The following is a 16,441-nucleotide window of genomic DNA, read 5'->3' as shown; positions in this document are numbered from 1 at the left end:
TAGTCAAATGGGTTTCTCGATATGATCTCTCCCATGTTCAAATATTACACCTATCACTCAAATTACTTGATTCATCAATTCAATCGACGACCCACTGGTTCTAGACTTAGGTAGGAAATTACTAAAATTAAAAAAAAAACTATGGTAGGAAATAAGGGATATGTCATACAAATTTTAATACCTAAAGCCTATCCTTTTCTTTACATCCATAAAAAAAGACAACTTTGGTTAACAGCTATTAATCGTGGTTACTAATATCTAACCTAAATTGAAAATATAAATAGTATCTAAAAGAACATTAATGTTTTAAGATGGAATCTTAAAGAATATTAATGCTAACAGTTCTAATAATGGAACATCGCTGTTCTAATAATGGAACAACAGTCGGTTGATGGAGATTGGTTAAATAATAAAGACGTATATTTATGTTTCTATTTCAGCGTTGCATATATAGAAGACGACACAGCTTATCAACACAAAACAACAAAACGCATTTATCTTTTTGACATGATATGTAGTGATATAGCAATTTATTTCTCTGTGTTCTTCTGTATGTTTCTCTACATTTTGGTAAGCGGAAAGAGTAGAGTAGATCATTAATCGTTACCGGCAGAACCCAAGTGTAAGAACAAAACAAAATAGTGTTATGGTTAACTCGACTGCAAGCAAGCCCTACTGAGCTTTTCCAGCGGTGTATATCACCATGGAGGAGTTCAACAAAAGAACATTGTCGAAAAGTAGACTACCAGCTACTTTTAATTGAACTACAAATAGTTTCCAAGAACAACAATAGCTGCACAAGTAATGCGTCCCATTTGTTAAAATTTGCTCACATAAGCCACTTCTCACGGCCTAGAAAAGAAAATAGCTGCACAAGTAATACATCTAGTGCACTGCATGCTCTACATCTAGCCCTTGTAAATTCTACACATGCTCACATATCCTTCAAGTCAGATTACCAAGTGATCTACTCCATTCTTCCAAAAGGTCAACCCTCTTTCAGGTCATCATAGTCATCACTGCAGTTATCCTCCTCTGGGTTGCAGTTCATGGTATGGTAAAGTTCATGAACAACCCCTTCTCCCAAGGAACATAAACCTATGCAAGATAAGTCTGATGAGACATTATCTGCATCCACTGTACCACCACAGAGTAGCTGACTGCTGGTAGCAACTACAGCAGAATGGTTGTTCACCATCTGAGACAAAACATATTAACAATTCAGTACCAACAACAAAAATAATGACACAAACTAATAAAATTGTCACAAGTGAGGACAAGAATTATTGCATTAACTCACCTTGGCACAAGAAAAACTTTCATCCAAATTGTTGAAAACAGCAGGCAGAACATTCAACTGTGGGCTTGATGCTGTGGGTGATGACGCCATAAGCATCTTAAGTGTTTCTCTGGCATTCTTTTCTATTGCTGACTCTACCTTTGGTATTAGAGGACTTACAAGGCCTGGAAGCAGAGGTGAGAGGACCGAAGATATAGCAGGTCCGGCACTGACAAGATAACCCGGACCAGAAGAACAAAAATCAATTACTGGAATGTGGACGATGGGATCTGATATAAAAGGCGTAAACATTGGAATTTGTTGCGAGCATGGCAAGGTAAGTGATGACACAGAAAATGATGCAGGAACTAATGCATCAGGGAGAAGAGTTGGAAGTGTCATGGCTCCAAGCTCAGAAACATCAATAGGTAGCTTAGCTGGCACAGATGCAACTGTGGGTGCAGCAGCAGGCAACAATGAAGATAGAGGTGGCAGAGGAATGTGTTCGGAGATGGATGACAGATGTGAAGAGGTTGCTTTATACTGCAGTGAAGATGGGCAAGGGGGACACCAGCAGTAGTAAGGAGAAAACAAGGAACTTGATCTGGTTGTCTGTGATGGAGAAAGGTGAATCGACATGGGATTGAATGAAGGGAGAGAAGGTAAGGATGGTATTTCAGGCAAACCACAGGAACGAATCGAACTTGGTTCGATGTTCCTTGAATTGTCATCCACGCATTTACTGGTACATGGAGCACTAACTGTACATGAAACAGAAACTGACGCCACTGGTTCAGATCTTTTTGTCAATGTGCTTGGATGGAAATCTCCATGCTGTTTTAATTCCTCCCTAGATCCACTTCTTGTAGATGTTACTGTTCTTTGCATTTCATCCTTGAAAATACTTAATCTTGGGTTCAGACCACCTTGACAGACAGAATGCACCTGTCCTAAATGCACTTCTACAGTGCGTGAACGTGATTGGGAAACTGCAGATGCGAACTGACAATCAGTTTCATCAGGAGTTGAACCACCATGTAAACCATGTGATGAAGCAGCTGAATTAGCTTCTGCAGTGTTTGCGCACCCAAGAAGATATGTCCCAAGATGAGTTGCAAATGAATCAAGGCGTGACTCAGAGATTCCAGTAAGACGGGATAAGGAGGGCTTCCTTTGTAGTAGATCTTTCATCTGTTGCATACATAAGATAATCAATAGAATATTAAGAATTTTCTGAAAACAAAGGCCTACGTCTGCATGTACTTGATTATCTGCCTGTAACCCAGTGAGTAAAAACATCACTATACTCAAAGGATGTTTAAGGTTTGATCCACTGATAAAGCACCATGGCCCTACCTGAGTGGTGGATTTAAAAAAAACATTGGAAATAGCAATCATACATATACAAGCAACCTTAATGCTTGTTCATGACAGGCTTATCCTAGAGCATGATCCAATTATTGCAAAAATTAGGTAAGAACAGAAAAATCACCTTAGCAAGCAACTCGAGGCCATGGACCTTTGACTTCTCGGAACACCAATAGTACAAGACTCGAGGTCCTGGGAGCTTTAGCAAGAAGGAACGTCCAGAAGTATCTGCTGATATTTCCTCAAGAATCGCATCAAAGCTATCAAAGTCATTGCTCAAAACAGCCAAACTCTCGGCACAGCCGTTGTCCCCAATGAATGAAATGTGCATATTAGATGAAGGCAAAAGATTGAGATTCAATTGTCCCCTACACAATGAGAAGACAAGGGTTAAAACAAAATATCAAGAAACATTCAACGAAAACAGAAAAATAATGCAACTAAAAGGGAAAAAAATTTACTGAAGGTGATACTTGACCATAAACTACTATAATCTAACACCAGTTATGCCAAACCAAAAGCAAGCATTTAAAGCAAGATAATATAAAAAACAAATTTTAGATTATTCAAATATCTATATAAATTTGTGCATCTTAGCAAATGAGTGTAAAAGGTTAAGCAAAGTAATTCCTTAGGCACATGGCCACAGAAGTCAGATAGTACAGACACTGATTTAAGCCATATGGAGTTGACATCAGGAACTAGCTCATTGCTATAAGAGAAGAAGGGCAGTATGGTGATATCAAAGTCTGCTTCTAATTCCCAAACCAACCTTGAAGGGCATAGAGTTTCAAATGTGACCAAGACAAACAAAGGGCATTGAAGTGATTTCATGATCCATTTGTACTCTCCATTCTAGTGCTCAGTCAGGTTCTCTAAGTAGAATATTATTTTCATTAAGGTAACACGTGTTTGAAAATCCCTCCAGGTTAGATATTTTTCTAGAAGAAAATTACTTTCAATTTAGACAAATTATGTCAAAAATTTTCAATTTAGACAACATTCACAATTTAGCAAGGATAGGTTGAAGGCTTCCATTGTTGAACTTCAGAGAAAGACAAAAAAACAAAAGTTTATGAATGAGAAAACTAGTTTTTCAAGCATTAAAAAGAATCAAGGCTTCAACAAGCAAAATGGAGTTATCCAAGTAGAACTTTATAGACACTAGTTAGAGCTTAAAGCACATGCAGGAATAAAAAAACGATGACACAAAGCAGCATTTTTAAATCTGAAAGTAAACTTCATATGGAATAGAAGAGCATAACATGTAGAATTGTCACAAGTAGATGATGGTGTCATACTAATATCTCACAGTGGGTACAAAAAATCATACTAGTCAAGGACACAGAAAAAGGAAGTGAAAAACTTTATTTTTTCAAAAATATATACTAGCAAAATAAACAGATGAAGTGTAAAAGATTCAGTCGCTAATTATTAGACCATTTAAACATTAATGTCATGTTATTAAAACAAAAAAATGCTTTTTCAAAGGAAAATTCAATGTTTCATAAAAAGACAAGTGAATTTAATACAATTTTAAATGGAAGAAGCAATTTAAATATTTGCTTCTGCATGTAATGGCATGACAGAAAGACCAATAATGTAAAGCAGAAATTGAACATCTTGGCCAGTTTTCTGTAAGCAAGTAATATCATGTTCTCTTGAAATGTAAGATCAGAAGTGGGATGAACATCAGAGGATGCCTAGCCTCTCCTCAAAATGTAAAATTTTACACTAATACTATTCCAACTTAGCATCAAATGACCAAATTTCTAACTAGGAGCAAAATATGACGAACCAAAATCACAAAATAGAAGTAACATCTTTTTTGCATAGTGCATTCACAGAGAAGATTAATAATAAAAATCTATAAAGAATCCCATTAAGGCAAGGAATTAGACAATTTGAATTGGCTAACATAGTGCATAAAGCAACTTTTAAGCAGTGAATAATTCATAACAATGATAAAATATTCATTATCATAGGATATTCATTATAGATCATAATCCTATAAAACTCTGCTAAAAGACAAACATATAAAAATAATAGCAAATATGTGCTCCGATAATAAAGGATCCTATTGCTGGAATCCAACTGGGATAGGATAATGATCGTACAAATTCAATATACCATAAGTCTATGTAAGAAACTACCTTCTTTTGCTCATAAATCAGAGATCTTAACAGAACATCACAAACGCCCACTTTACCTACAAATCAAAAGACATTCTTTACTTGGAATGATGAACAATGCCATCACTAATAAGCTGAGACATAGAATCCTGCAATCATTCATAAACAACTACAAATACCGTATATTTTCCAGCCAGTTGAAATGGGTACAACTTAAAATCAAGATACAATGTGTTAACCAACTCTCATATCCCAAGTAGTAGAACAGCTCAGAGGTTAAATCCACAGTACTACATAAAGAAAAAAAACCAAAGCAGGAGTATGATAAATCATCTTCAATGTGTCATTAATTGAACAATTCATTGAACCTAACAACATAGCACCAAACTCCAGCGTGCTACAACGTCACAATATACCTACCATCAATATATCATGTTATCAAAAGCTAAGCAGATCTCAATTCCCTCACATCTCTTTTCTCAGCTATCTCACATCTAAAACTTTATCTTAACCCTTCTTGTTATATATTTTTAAGATCAGATGCATCAAATAAATGTGTGGTTGATGAATACAAGAAGATGAATATGAATAAGAACTTGTAAGTCATCATGAGAAAAAAGTGTTGAATGAGATTACTCCTTATCATATATCACAAGTTTACAAATAAGAGAAATTAGTCAGTACCTAACTGCATTAATTTTCTTGAAATATCAACTTTAAGTATTCCTTAGAATTGTATATCATAGCTCCCAAAGACTATCATTCTACATAATTTCGTTAGTCATGCTATATCATAAAAGTTCCAGAAGTCATGCATGCTGATTTAGAAGTAATGTCGATTTGAAAGAAAAAAAACAAGATATTTTTCTTTTCCTTAGGTTCCTAAACTATAACCAAATATATGATGATTACAAACTTCAGCAGCAGGGACAATATGTTAACTTCACCTGTTCTAAGGATGTTAGGATATTGGCTCAAAATAATCAATTACTCTTTCTTTTATTTTTGAAACAATCAATATGAACCCGAGTTGAAAAACAAAATAGTAACACAAGTTGAAAGGGTGTTCTTGAGCCTTTTTTCCCCTTCTTTTTCAATTTTCTCTTCATTTTTCCTGGTTCATGAATGTACGCTTTAAATTGTGATTTTTTTTGCCTGGCCATTATGTATTTGCAATGCATCTATCCTACAGGCTGCAGAAAACATCAACTGTGGTCTAAAACAATCACATCTCAAATTGTTGCAAATTTCAGTGCTCTACATTGAACTAACAGCAAACTTTGTGGATTTTTTTTTTCCACTAGAATATGAGAAGTGTATCTTCAAACTTTAAGATACATATTGCCTGAATACATCTTGTTTAGCTCCAAGATCATGGAAAAGAACACGAGATACCCTCCACATTCAAGCTATATTCTAGAGAGTACAATGCTAAAAAAGGTATTATGATGTTTTACTAATAATGCAATGAAAACAGGAACTGACCTGCATTGATATTGAACCACTGCAAGAAAGGGGAGAACTGTCATAGACTCAATAATTTATTGGAGAACTTATTTTCTTGCCTCTTACATTAAAAATCATCCGTATATGCAATCTGTTTCAGGTGACATATATGCAATTTGTTTCAGGCAACATGTTTTATATCTAATTTACAGCAACAAGTCTTTCCTACGTAGATATTTATAAAAATAAACCAACCGGTTAAAGAACAAAAACAAAATATGGGTGCATGTCACATTAAGCAAATAAAATTTTGGGCCAACATAATAGATTAATTCATAGATCGACAGTAAAAGAAAAAGAGTACCAGGGAAAAAAATGACCATATCCAGCCACTTAAACCAATCAATGTAGATATATAGTAACCCGATCACTCTATAAGCACATTAAATAATCAGTATCAAGTTTATAAATTACCTTGTAGCAGTCGGGCATAAGATGTTCCCTAGCTTCTTGACTTTCCCTACACGAACAGAAACAAGAGGAACACACAGGCACCTTGCCAACATCCCTACTTCCGATGCTTCAAAATGCTGGCCATATTTAGGAACAATAAACAACTAAGTTAAAAATAAAATAAATGAGAAGGGTAGGAAAGATAATAAAGCAAAATTTGACCAAGCATAACATATCACCATCTAGCTTCCACATTTTTATACAATAAGAAAGCATACAAATCATAAAATGCAACTAATTAGTTGTGTTAATTCAACAAGTATTAGACTTCAGATCTCTACGGGCATGGCTTAGCAGGCGAAAATTTTCTGAACTAGAATTCGAGTTGCTACACCTAGACATATAGTCTTTGAAGAAGTAAATTTTGACTATGATCGCGGAAATGAAAAAGGATAGCAATTAGGCGAAAGCCACATATTGCATAGTAAATCCATCTTACGAGCAATAAAAAACACAAGAAACGGGGAGGAGGAAAAACGAGAACCTGGCTCAGCTGCGCTAGCAGCTTGTCCTCGGAGGGGCCGCTGGAGACGTTGAGCTTGAGCAGAGGCTTCGACCTCTCGTCCGCACGGCAGGCGCCAAGAACCTGCAGATCCAACGCCTGCAGCCACGGCAGCACCCGGTCGTCCTCGGCGCCGCCGCTTGCCTCGTGGGAGAGATCGTCGTCCGATTCGCCACGGAGGTTCTCTCTCAGCCTTTCAGCGACGCCGCCGCCGTGGGTGGATTCGGATCCGTTGTTCGCCCTAAATCCTTCGCCAGCGTCTCCATCCGACGACCGATCCGAGCCCTCCTCTTTTCTCGGAGGCACCATCGCTGGCCTTCGATCGACGAAACGAAACCCTTTGCTTCCTTCTCCTTGTCGCTCCCTTAAGCAGAGATCGACGAGATGTGGGCGGCGGATGAGCGGTTAGAGAAGAGATAGCAAGATTGGTAAAATGGTCGATTGGAGGATGGAGAAGGGGGAGGATATATATATATATAGGGGGAGGGCGGATTTGAGGCGGTGTTATGAATCGGAGTTTTATGGGGAGTTCCGGTCCGCGCGCGTCATCCGCCACTGCCTGCAGAAGATGAGAGGTAGGGTGGGGTCAATGACGTGGCGTCGTGTTGGATCGCGAGCCACACGACGCCACCGAACCATCCGCCAAAAAGGTCGCCGCAACAGAGCGTACAACAATTCACCTACCGATCTTTTGATTGGGCAACAAGTGGGTTGGACCAATGTGTGGGACCCAATAATTTCGGCTGCTCATGAGACAGGTAAAAGACGAACAGGTGCGGTAGATAAAGATGGAAATTAAATGGAGTTTCGTAGGGACAGAATACAAGTTTATTCACATTTATACCCTCCACAAATCATGGAACTCTCTGAGTGATTTCAGCTTTTTTTTTTAATGATTATTATTTTTCTCAAATCAAACCCGTTATTTTCTTATGGTGGAAATGAAGTCGGTCTGAATCTGTTATTCAATCAATCTCGTCTAATGCTAACTTGATTCAATTGTAGTATTTTGAAATAAAATTATAGGACTTTAATCCAGTAATAAAAATGATTATATTTTTAATCAATAATGCTCTCTACTTTTCAAGCTAATGCTATGTTTTAAGGTAAAGGGTAATTAAAACTACGATGTCTCAATCAACGAAGTATTCATGATTGATAATTCTAATATTATTAATATAAATTTTGGGCAGTTCTCAGTTCTTTCTTTATATTCATGGGCATTATTTGTTAGCGTATAAGAAGAATGTTACGATGCAAATTATATATAATATGGATGATAATAGAGCATATTTTAGTATCACCCATGTTGATCCAGACAAGCAGACACGATGACGTGGAACTTCAAGTACGATATGACGCGAAACACACACATGGATTATAACCGTTTGTCACCCCCTCCATACGAACGACATCATCACAGTACAACCGTCCCGGAAAACTCAAGGCGGCACCACGCGGCGCCGATTTGTGTTAGTCGATCGGCGCTCGCACAAAAACTCAAGCCCATTGCCCGAGGAGCCGATCGTAGTTAATTGACCCTGTACAACCAACTCATCCTCGTATGTATAAAAGCTAACCCTCCTTAATCAAGAGGGGGAGGACTTTTCGCACATTCAACTCACTCTTATTCCACTCAACGGTAACTTAAACTTCAGAGGGGTCGAGTCGGGAAATCCCCCTCCCGACATCGACCTGTGTGTAAAGGCTGGCAACAAAGAAGCAAGCAACATGACTCATAGCTCAACCCGACCTGACACGCATTTTTGCTTCCCAAGTTTTCACGTGGGCGACCTTGCACATCTGGGATCGGATCGAGCCGTGCTAACTTCTCGACCATAGCGTAAAGGTTCATCAATATTTTAGCGCTAAAAGGAGAGTCCGATGTCGCAAGAGTGCCCCTAACCGAGTAACCCGAGAGAGTACCTTGGAGAAGAGCCACCCCCGACTTACTTGACCTTCGAGTTTGGAGGGCAACTCTAACTTCCTTCGAGCCTAGAAGGGAATACCTCGACTGCGACCCTGAGCCACTATTGGCGACTTTTCAATGATCTTGGGATGTCACCTCCTGAGACCATCTTGGGGCAGCCTGCTGTCTCAGCCATGGCATTCCTCAACCTCACCCACCAGGTGCAAGCGTTAGCTGGGATGATGCAAACCATCACACCCCTCATATCCCGACTAGCTTAGCAAACGGTTCTACCCCCACGGCTGTCACCCATGATCCAACTTACGCTCATCCTTTTATACCTTGCAATGTCACCCCGGTCGACCAGTCACCTCTGGCTCCAAATGCCCATCCCCTAATCGGGAAGCAATCGGGACACTTGAGGCCAATGACAGAGCGCAACGTCCCTGTGCCCAGACGCGTTGCCTCGACCTTCCCCGAAGTCAACACCCTATCGTTGGACTTGGCAGACGACTCGTTCTAAGCTCAATTGCAGTTATTGAATCGGTGTCTGGATGAGGTTCAAAAGGAATTCCATAAATCCACGGAGCTCAAGGGAAGTACCTTGGTTGGGTCCCCCTTTGCCCAAGAAATTCAAGACAAGCCTATCCCCCTCAACTTCTGCCTCCCGACGCTGGAGGTCTATGATGGCAGCTACGATCCAGTGGAGCATGTTGCCACCTTCCGGGCCCAGATGGCCCAATACGGCCCTTCCGATACCCTGATGTGTTGAGCATTTTCTACCACCCTCCGAGGCCTGGCTTAGATGTGGTACAACCAATTGAGGTCGTCCTTGGTCTCGTCTTTTGATCATCTTGCAAGGGAACTCAAGCTTCACTTCTTAGCCAGCGTGCAACCTAAACCATCCACGACCATACTCCTCGGGCTAAGGCGGAAGGAGGATGAATCCCTCTCCCTCTTCATCGCCTGCTTTGCTACTGAGATCCGAGGGATTCCATATGCCCACTCCTCTTTGGTTATGTAGGCATTCTTGATGGGCCTATGCCCTTCAAGGTTCTTTTGGTCGTTGGTCGAGAGACCACCGGTGACCATTCCTGAGATCCTCCAATGGGCCAACTAGTATGTTACTACAGAGACACTAGTGGCAAGAAAGTGCGAGAAGTGGCACAAGAGGCCCCGCCAAGAGCTACCCATGTGAGCAGATCAGGGAAAGAAGAATGTCCGCCACGACGAGGCCCGAAGAAGATGAACCCAAGATGTGCAAATCAAAAGAAAAAAAAGAGAGGTGTTACCTAAGATGTTCAATCAATATCCGAGTAGTTGCTCAGCCAAACATGGGCCTAAGTAGTATTGCTCGGCCAAACCAATGCTTGAGCTACGTTGCTCGGCCAGTCCAGTCCCTAGTGCCCGAGCAGTTCTGCTCGGCCAGTCATGGGCAAGTTACTGTTTGAGTAGCTATTCGACCAAACATTGGCCTGAGTAGTGTTGCTCAGCCAAGCCAATACCCGAGCTATATTGCTCGGCCACTCTAGTCCCTAGTGCTCGAGCAGTGCTGCTCGGCCAGTCATATGTAATCAGTTGCTACTCCGTTCATTCTATATTCGAGCAGTTGCTCGACCAAACATGGGCCCAAGTAGTGTTGCTCGGCCAAGCCAATACCCAAGCTACATTGCTCGGCCAGTCTAATCCCTAGTGCCCGAGCAGTGTTGCTCGGCCAATCATGTGTAATCAGTCGCTGCTCTGTTCATTCAATGTACGAGAAGCTGCTCAGCCAAACATGGGCCCGAGTAGTGTTGCTCGACCAAGCTAATGCTCGATCTATGTTGCTCGGCCAATCCAGTCCCTAGTGCCCGAGCGGTGTTGCTCGACCAATCATGTGCAATTAGTCGTTGCTCAGTTCAGTCAATATCCGAGCAACTGCTCGGCCAAACACAAAGCTGAATAGTGTTGCTCGACCAAGCCAATACTCGAGATACATTGTTCGGTCAATCCAGTCCCCGGTGCTTGAGCAGTGTTACTTGGCCAGTCATGGGCAATCAGTCACTGCTCAGTTCATTCAATGTCCAAGTAGTTGCTCGGCCAAACATGGGCCCAAGTAGTGCTGCTCGACCAAGCCAATGCTCGAGACACCCCTCGCGGCTAATCCAACGCTCGAGCCATGCCTCGCGGCCAATCTAATGTTTAAGTCACGTCTCGGCCAGTCCAATGCATGAGCCACGCCTCACAGTCAGTCCAATGTTCGAGTCATGTCTCAGCCAGTCCAATGCATGAGCCACGCCTCGCGGTCAGTCCAATGTTTAAGTCACGTCTCAGCCAATATAATGTTTGAGTCACGTCTTAACTAATCCAATGCTTGAGCCTTGCCTCGCAGTTGGTCCAATTTCAGAACCATGCCTCGCGGTCAATTCGATGCCCGAGCCACCCCTTACGGCCAGTCCAATCTCCGAGTCATATCTCGACCAATCTTGTGCCCGAGTAGTGTAGCTCGACCAGTCCAACGCCCGAGTAGGGTTGCTTGGCCAGCCCAATGAGTTATGTCGCTCGACCAATCCAGCTCCTGAATAGAAGCTCCCGATCAACCGACATTCGAACCACCAATCCCAACATGATAGCCAACCCAACTAGCAAAAGGCACCAAGCCATGCCCTAAGCCCCACCACAAGGAATCTGAGGCACACCTCTTTGGGGCCGGAAAGAGTGATAGAGCATATTTTGGTATCACCCACATGGACCAAGGCAAGCAGACATGACGATGTAGATGTGGAACTTCAAGTCTGATGTGGCACGCAACACACACATGGCAGGCAACTGCTTGCTACCCCCTCCGTACGAACGACATAATCACGGTACAGCCATCCCGGAAAGCTCGGAGCAATGCCGCATGGCGCCGATCCATGCAGGTCAGTCAGCGCTCACACAAAAGCTCAAGTCGGCCATCCAAGGAGCCGATCGCAGTTAATTGACCTCGTACGACCAGCTCATCCTTGCATGTATAAAAGCTAACCCTCCTTAATCAGGAGGGGACGGACTTTTTGCACATTAAACTAACTATTATTCCACTCAATGTCTTACTTCGGAGGGGTCAAGTCAGGAAATCCCCTTCTTGACCTTGACCTGTGTGCAGGGGCTGACGACAAAGAAGCAAGCAACAAGACTCATAGCTTAACCTGACCCGACATGTATTTCCGCTTCTCGAGTCTCCGCGTTGACGATCTTGCACATCCGGGATCGAACCGAGCCGTGTTGACTCCTCAGCCACGTCGTAAAGGTTCACCAACAGATGAAACCAATCTAAGGTGCTAACATATTTCAACCTAATCTTAGAGATGTTATGCAAAACAGAATCACAGCATTCATCGGTGGCCATGTTTGTGAAGCTTGCCAGTCGTTTCAGGCCAAATCATAACAGAGACGGAGCCCAAGCGAGCATAAGAAAAGGAACAACACACCTCTCCCCGAAGCGCACAGGAACAGTTCATGGCAGGGAGAGTGTGTGACCATATATGTAGTAGTAACAGATGAAGACGACGTGCATGGGCAGTAATATCATTTCTTAGCGAAGAGGCCTCCGAAGCCGCCGGACTTCTTCTTGTTGGGAACCGAGACGGAGGTGGTGGTCGACTTCCTGGACCCGGTGGTGCGGCCGCGGCCGTAGCTCTCCTCCACCTTCCTGAGGATGGGATCAGTCTCCAGCAGCTGGTCCTCCTTCTGCAGCCCTCCCAGTATCCAGTCCAGCAGACCTTTCTCCTCTCCGCTGGTCCCTGCGCCCTTCGCCGCCGCCGTCGCCGCGAACACCCGCCCGCCGGCGGCTGCCGGGCCCATTGCCAAGGTCATCGCCGCCATCTCTTTCTCTTCTTCCGCTCACTACTCTCCTCCACCTCTCACCACCTACACATATACATGGGATTAATCCCGGGATGTTGTGGGATATGGGTCATCCACAGCCGTCTTATCCGAAGAAGGGAGGGTTTGAATCGCTTTATAATCTGTGGTCACAGCAAAGCCATTCTCGTCAGCCTGAGCACAAGATTGAGGTGTAGCGTTGGCCAAGTTGCCGATACTTCGTCCTCCACTGTGCCTTTGCGGCTGTAGCAGCAGGAAATAAATGCTCGGTACTTTACAGTCTTGGGTTTGCCAGAGGTTCGGCACCAGTTGCTCGTTCATGAGCCCAATGACCGAGCTCGATCTTAAAAAAAGAAAACCAATGTTAGGTTTATTAATAATAAATCAAGACTTCTAAAACTTAGATCAGAACGTATATAATGCCAATTTATGCTTAGAAATAAAGTTTAGAAAATAGGCAGAAATCAATGACAACATCTAATGCTGTTCATGCGGTCACTGCATCTTTATTTACTGAACTGAGAGCACAACGAAGACGCTGCTACTACACGCACGGATTCAGGAAGTGAGGGAGAGAGAAAACGAGGTAATGTCTCCTTGTCGGAACGCAGCTGCTGTTATTACATTTATGGTCGCCACTTCAGAGCTTCGACAATGCAGCGTCCATCACACGCACGAAGAAATCTGCAGCAAACAAGAGATGCCATTGGAATCATCCGAATGATATATTGGTTGGGATTCAAATGCTGCAGCAGAAGAATGGCATACCAGAATCATCCTTGGAGAAGCAGAGAGGAGGAGTTTTCCTGAGAACATTGTCATAGAAGCCACCCTGCCCAACCAGCACACCCATGTCCGCTTCATCAAGCATGCAACAGCTCATCATCAGAGAACCATTTGTTGACAGCGGGGAAAGAAACAAGAACTCATCTGCAACTGAAAGCTTACCTTTCATCATCTCCATGGCACGCAGGACTTGAGCTTTGGCAGGAGTCTTTTGTCGGCGGTCGGTGACCAACTCAACTCCAAGCATCAGACCTCTACCCCTCACATCTCCAATGACTACAACAGTCAAAGCAAGCAACAGAGAAGATGATCATTTAGTCACTATAACCAAAAGGTTAAGCTGCTTCGATTTAACACGTTTCTGCACGTCATCTGCAAACAGTAATCGGGCGATGCAAAACTGGAAATTGGTGTTGCTGTGGTGCGACTCCTGGAATAATGATGAGAAGAAGACCTTGTCATCAACTTGATACTAAAAGAAGAGACTACATCTTGTGTTATTCTCTCTTCTCTCTGTTCTCTTTCCTTGGATTCATACATATATAGAACTATGACAAGCACGAGTTACTGTGATGCTTTTGTTTGAGTTGAGTGCCTTTGAGGTGATCTTTCAAGTAAGATCCCACAAGCGATGCTTTTCTTAAAGCTTTTCATTCTCCAGCGCTCTGAGGACAGCATGACCACCAGCCATGGACACAGGATTGCCACCGAAGGTGCTAAAGTAGCTTCGGCGAGCGAAGACTCGGGCAATCTCAGGAATTGTGACCACTGCACCGATGAGGATCCCGTTTCCAATTCCCTGTATAGGATGCACTAAAAACCACTCGACTATAAATGAAACGTAGCACAAAAGGATGCCTGATGTGAACTTGTAACCTTACCAAGAATGTCAGTAATCTTGCAATGACGATGGTGGCTATAGTTAACATATGTAGTGTTGGGTTGATAGTCCATATTCAGCCCATGTGGGTTAGGGCAGTTCACAGTCTACACCCCCTCTTAACCTAACCCTAATTAAGATTAGGGGGTGTGGTGACTATGTTTTAGAAGCAGAAAAAGACTATAAAAAGACAGCAACGAGGCAGATCTGGTGAGCCACGGGTTTTCCACGTATATCTTGGTGTTCTGTTTGATTGTGTTTCTATTTAATTCCGCTGCGTATTATGGTCTTCTAGTATTTATTCATATACAAAGGTTATTCCTCTTTATATCCCCATGATGTAGCTCAAGGTTTAAAGTAGTAGATTAAATCTTTACATAGTATATGTAGTATTCTTTTAACCATATGAGACTATCTTCTTAGTTTCTATTTTTATTCATATTTTTAATATTTTTTCCTATTCATCTCTGTTTATCTATATTTTCAACATCTTTTCACTGTTCATGTATGGGAACACTATGAGGGATTAACTCATCCACTTCTACTCAAGTCAATCACAATTTGACTAGCCTTTTTTTATTGATTTTTTAATTTATTTAGATCAAATTTTGTTCACCTAAATACTGTGTCAGTGATATTATAATGATGAATCTAAATCAATTTGGTCAGGATTAGCACATTAGTAATCTTGTAATGATGAATTTGAATCGATTTGATTAGGGTTAACATATATTATGTCACCAATAATTTCAACCCAAAAGTTTAAGCCTTTATGTTATGGGTCATTCAATCTTTAATCATATAGAATTATCTTCTCAATCTATCTATTTTTATCTCATTCACGAATCTTCAAAAAAGAACACTCATGGGAGAGGAGGCCATGAACAAGGAGTTAAACGATGTCTGGCACAATGACATGGGCTTCGAACCCCCAGAAATGGCTTCTTGTGCGTGCAAATCCCGCTCGTACCTCGTCGGCAATGCACAGCCCGCCAGCTTCCCTTAAGGTGTTGTACACCGCAGGCGAGTATTCCGATGCCAATTCCACCTACTCCTTCTCATCCAAGAAAGAGATCCTAACACCAGTACAAAACAGGTGAAAGATGATATCCAACACAGCATGAACACTCAACGTTGGTTACATTATGTGTGAGGGATATATCCATCAAGAATTGCATACTTGGAACGATTCCGAAATGAAACCCGCCACTCGCTCGCAAGTCCTGAAGTTTATGATTTCTTTGGCATATTTTTCTCCGTCTGACCCAAAAATTTCTACTTTTACACCTGTTGGAGAATCTTATTCCGTTGTCGAGGTTTCAGTACGATTTGGTCCAATTCCGAATGTGTATAGTCATCTATGCGGATGCTTGAATAGGAGAGGTCGACGTCGGATCGGATCCAAGCTTCGTCTCCCGAGTGCGATCTCTCCCTTAAGGGATTATTGTTTCTTCTCCATGGAGTTTTTGCATAAAGGCCTAAGCAAGGGGGAGGGGTGATTTTCCGACTCAACCCCTTCGAAACCTTAGTTAGTATTGAGCAAGATTAAGGTAAGTTGAAGTTTTCGAAGTTTCCTCTTGACGCTAGTTAGGAGGTCGACTTTTATACTAACAAATGAAGGTCGGACATACATGGTCTAACAGTCGACTTCTCAGGTGGTTGGCTCATATCTTTCGTGTCGGTGTCGATCAACCTGTATGGATCTGTGCTATACGATGTCATTCTGAGCTTTCTGGAATTGCTCTGTACTATGCAACGTTGTCTTGTATGACCTCGCACAGCA

General features: G+C 42.1%; 1 protein-coding gene and 1 pseudogene across 1 annotated transcript; both read right to left on the bottom strand.

The window, feature by feature from the left end:
• Window positions 1–727: 727 nt before the first annotated feature.
• On the bottom strand, window positions 728–7,688 carry LOC103983358 (uncharacterized). Its single transcript, XM_009400583.3, has 5 exons — window positions 7,223–7,688; window positions 6,700–6,815; window positions 2,772–3,015; window positions 1,301–2,470; window positions 728–1,198 (listed from the first exon to the last, which is right to left on the bottom strand). The coding sequence occupies exons 1-5, from the start codon at window positions 7,547–7,549 to the stop codon at window positions 989–991; spliced, it is 2,067 nt and encodes a 688-aa protein (XP_009398858.2). The 5' UTR covers window positions 7,550–7,688; the 3' UTR covers window positions 728–988.
• Window positions 7,689–13,632: 5,944 nt separating this feature from the next.
• Window positions 13,633–16,380, bottom strand: LOC103989155 (alanine--glyoxylate aminotransferase 2 homolog 3, mitochondrial-like; annotated as a pseudogene).
• Window positions 16,381–16,441: the final 61 nt, after the last annotated feature.

Source organism: Musa acuminata, chromosome BXJ3-1 (genome assembly GCF_036884655.1).
Source record: "Musa acuminata AAA Group cultivar baxijiao chromosome BXJ3-1, Cavendish_Baxijiao_AAA, whole genome shotgun sequence".
Classification (NCBI taxonomy): Eukaryota; Viridiplantae; Streptophyta; class Magnoliopsida; order Zingiberales; family Musaceae; genus Musa; species Musa acuminata.
The sequence above is the reverse complement of the archived record's forward strand: the minus strand, read 5'-3'. Positions and strand labels throughout refer to the sequence as shown.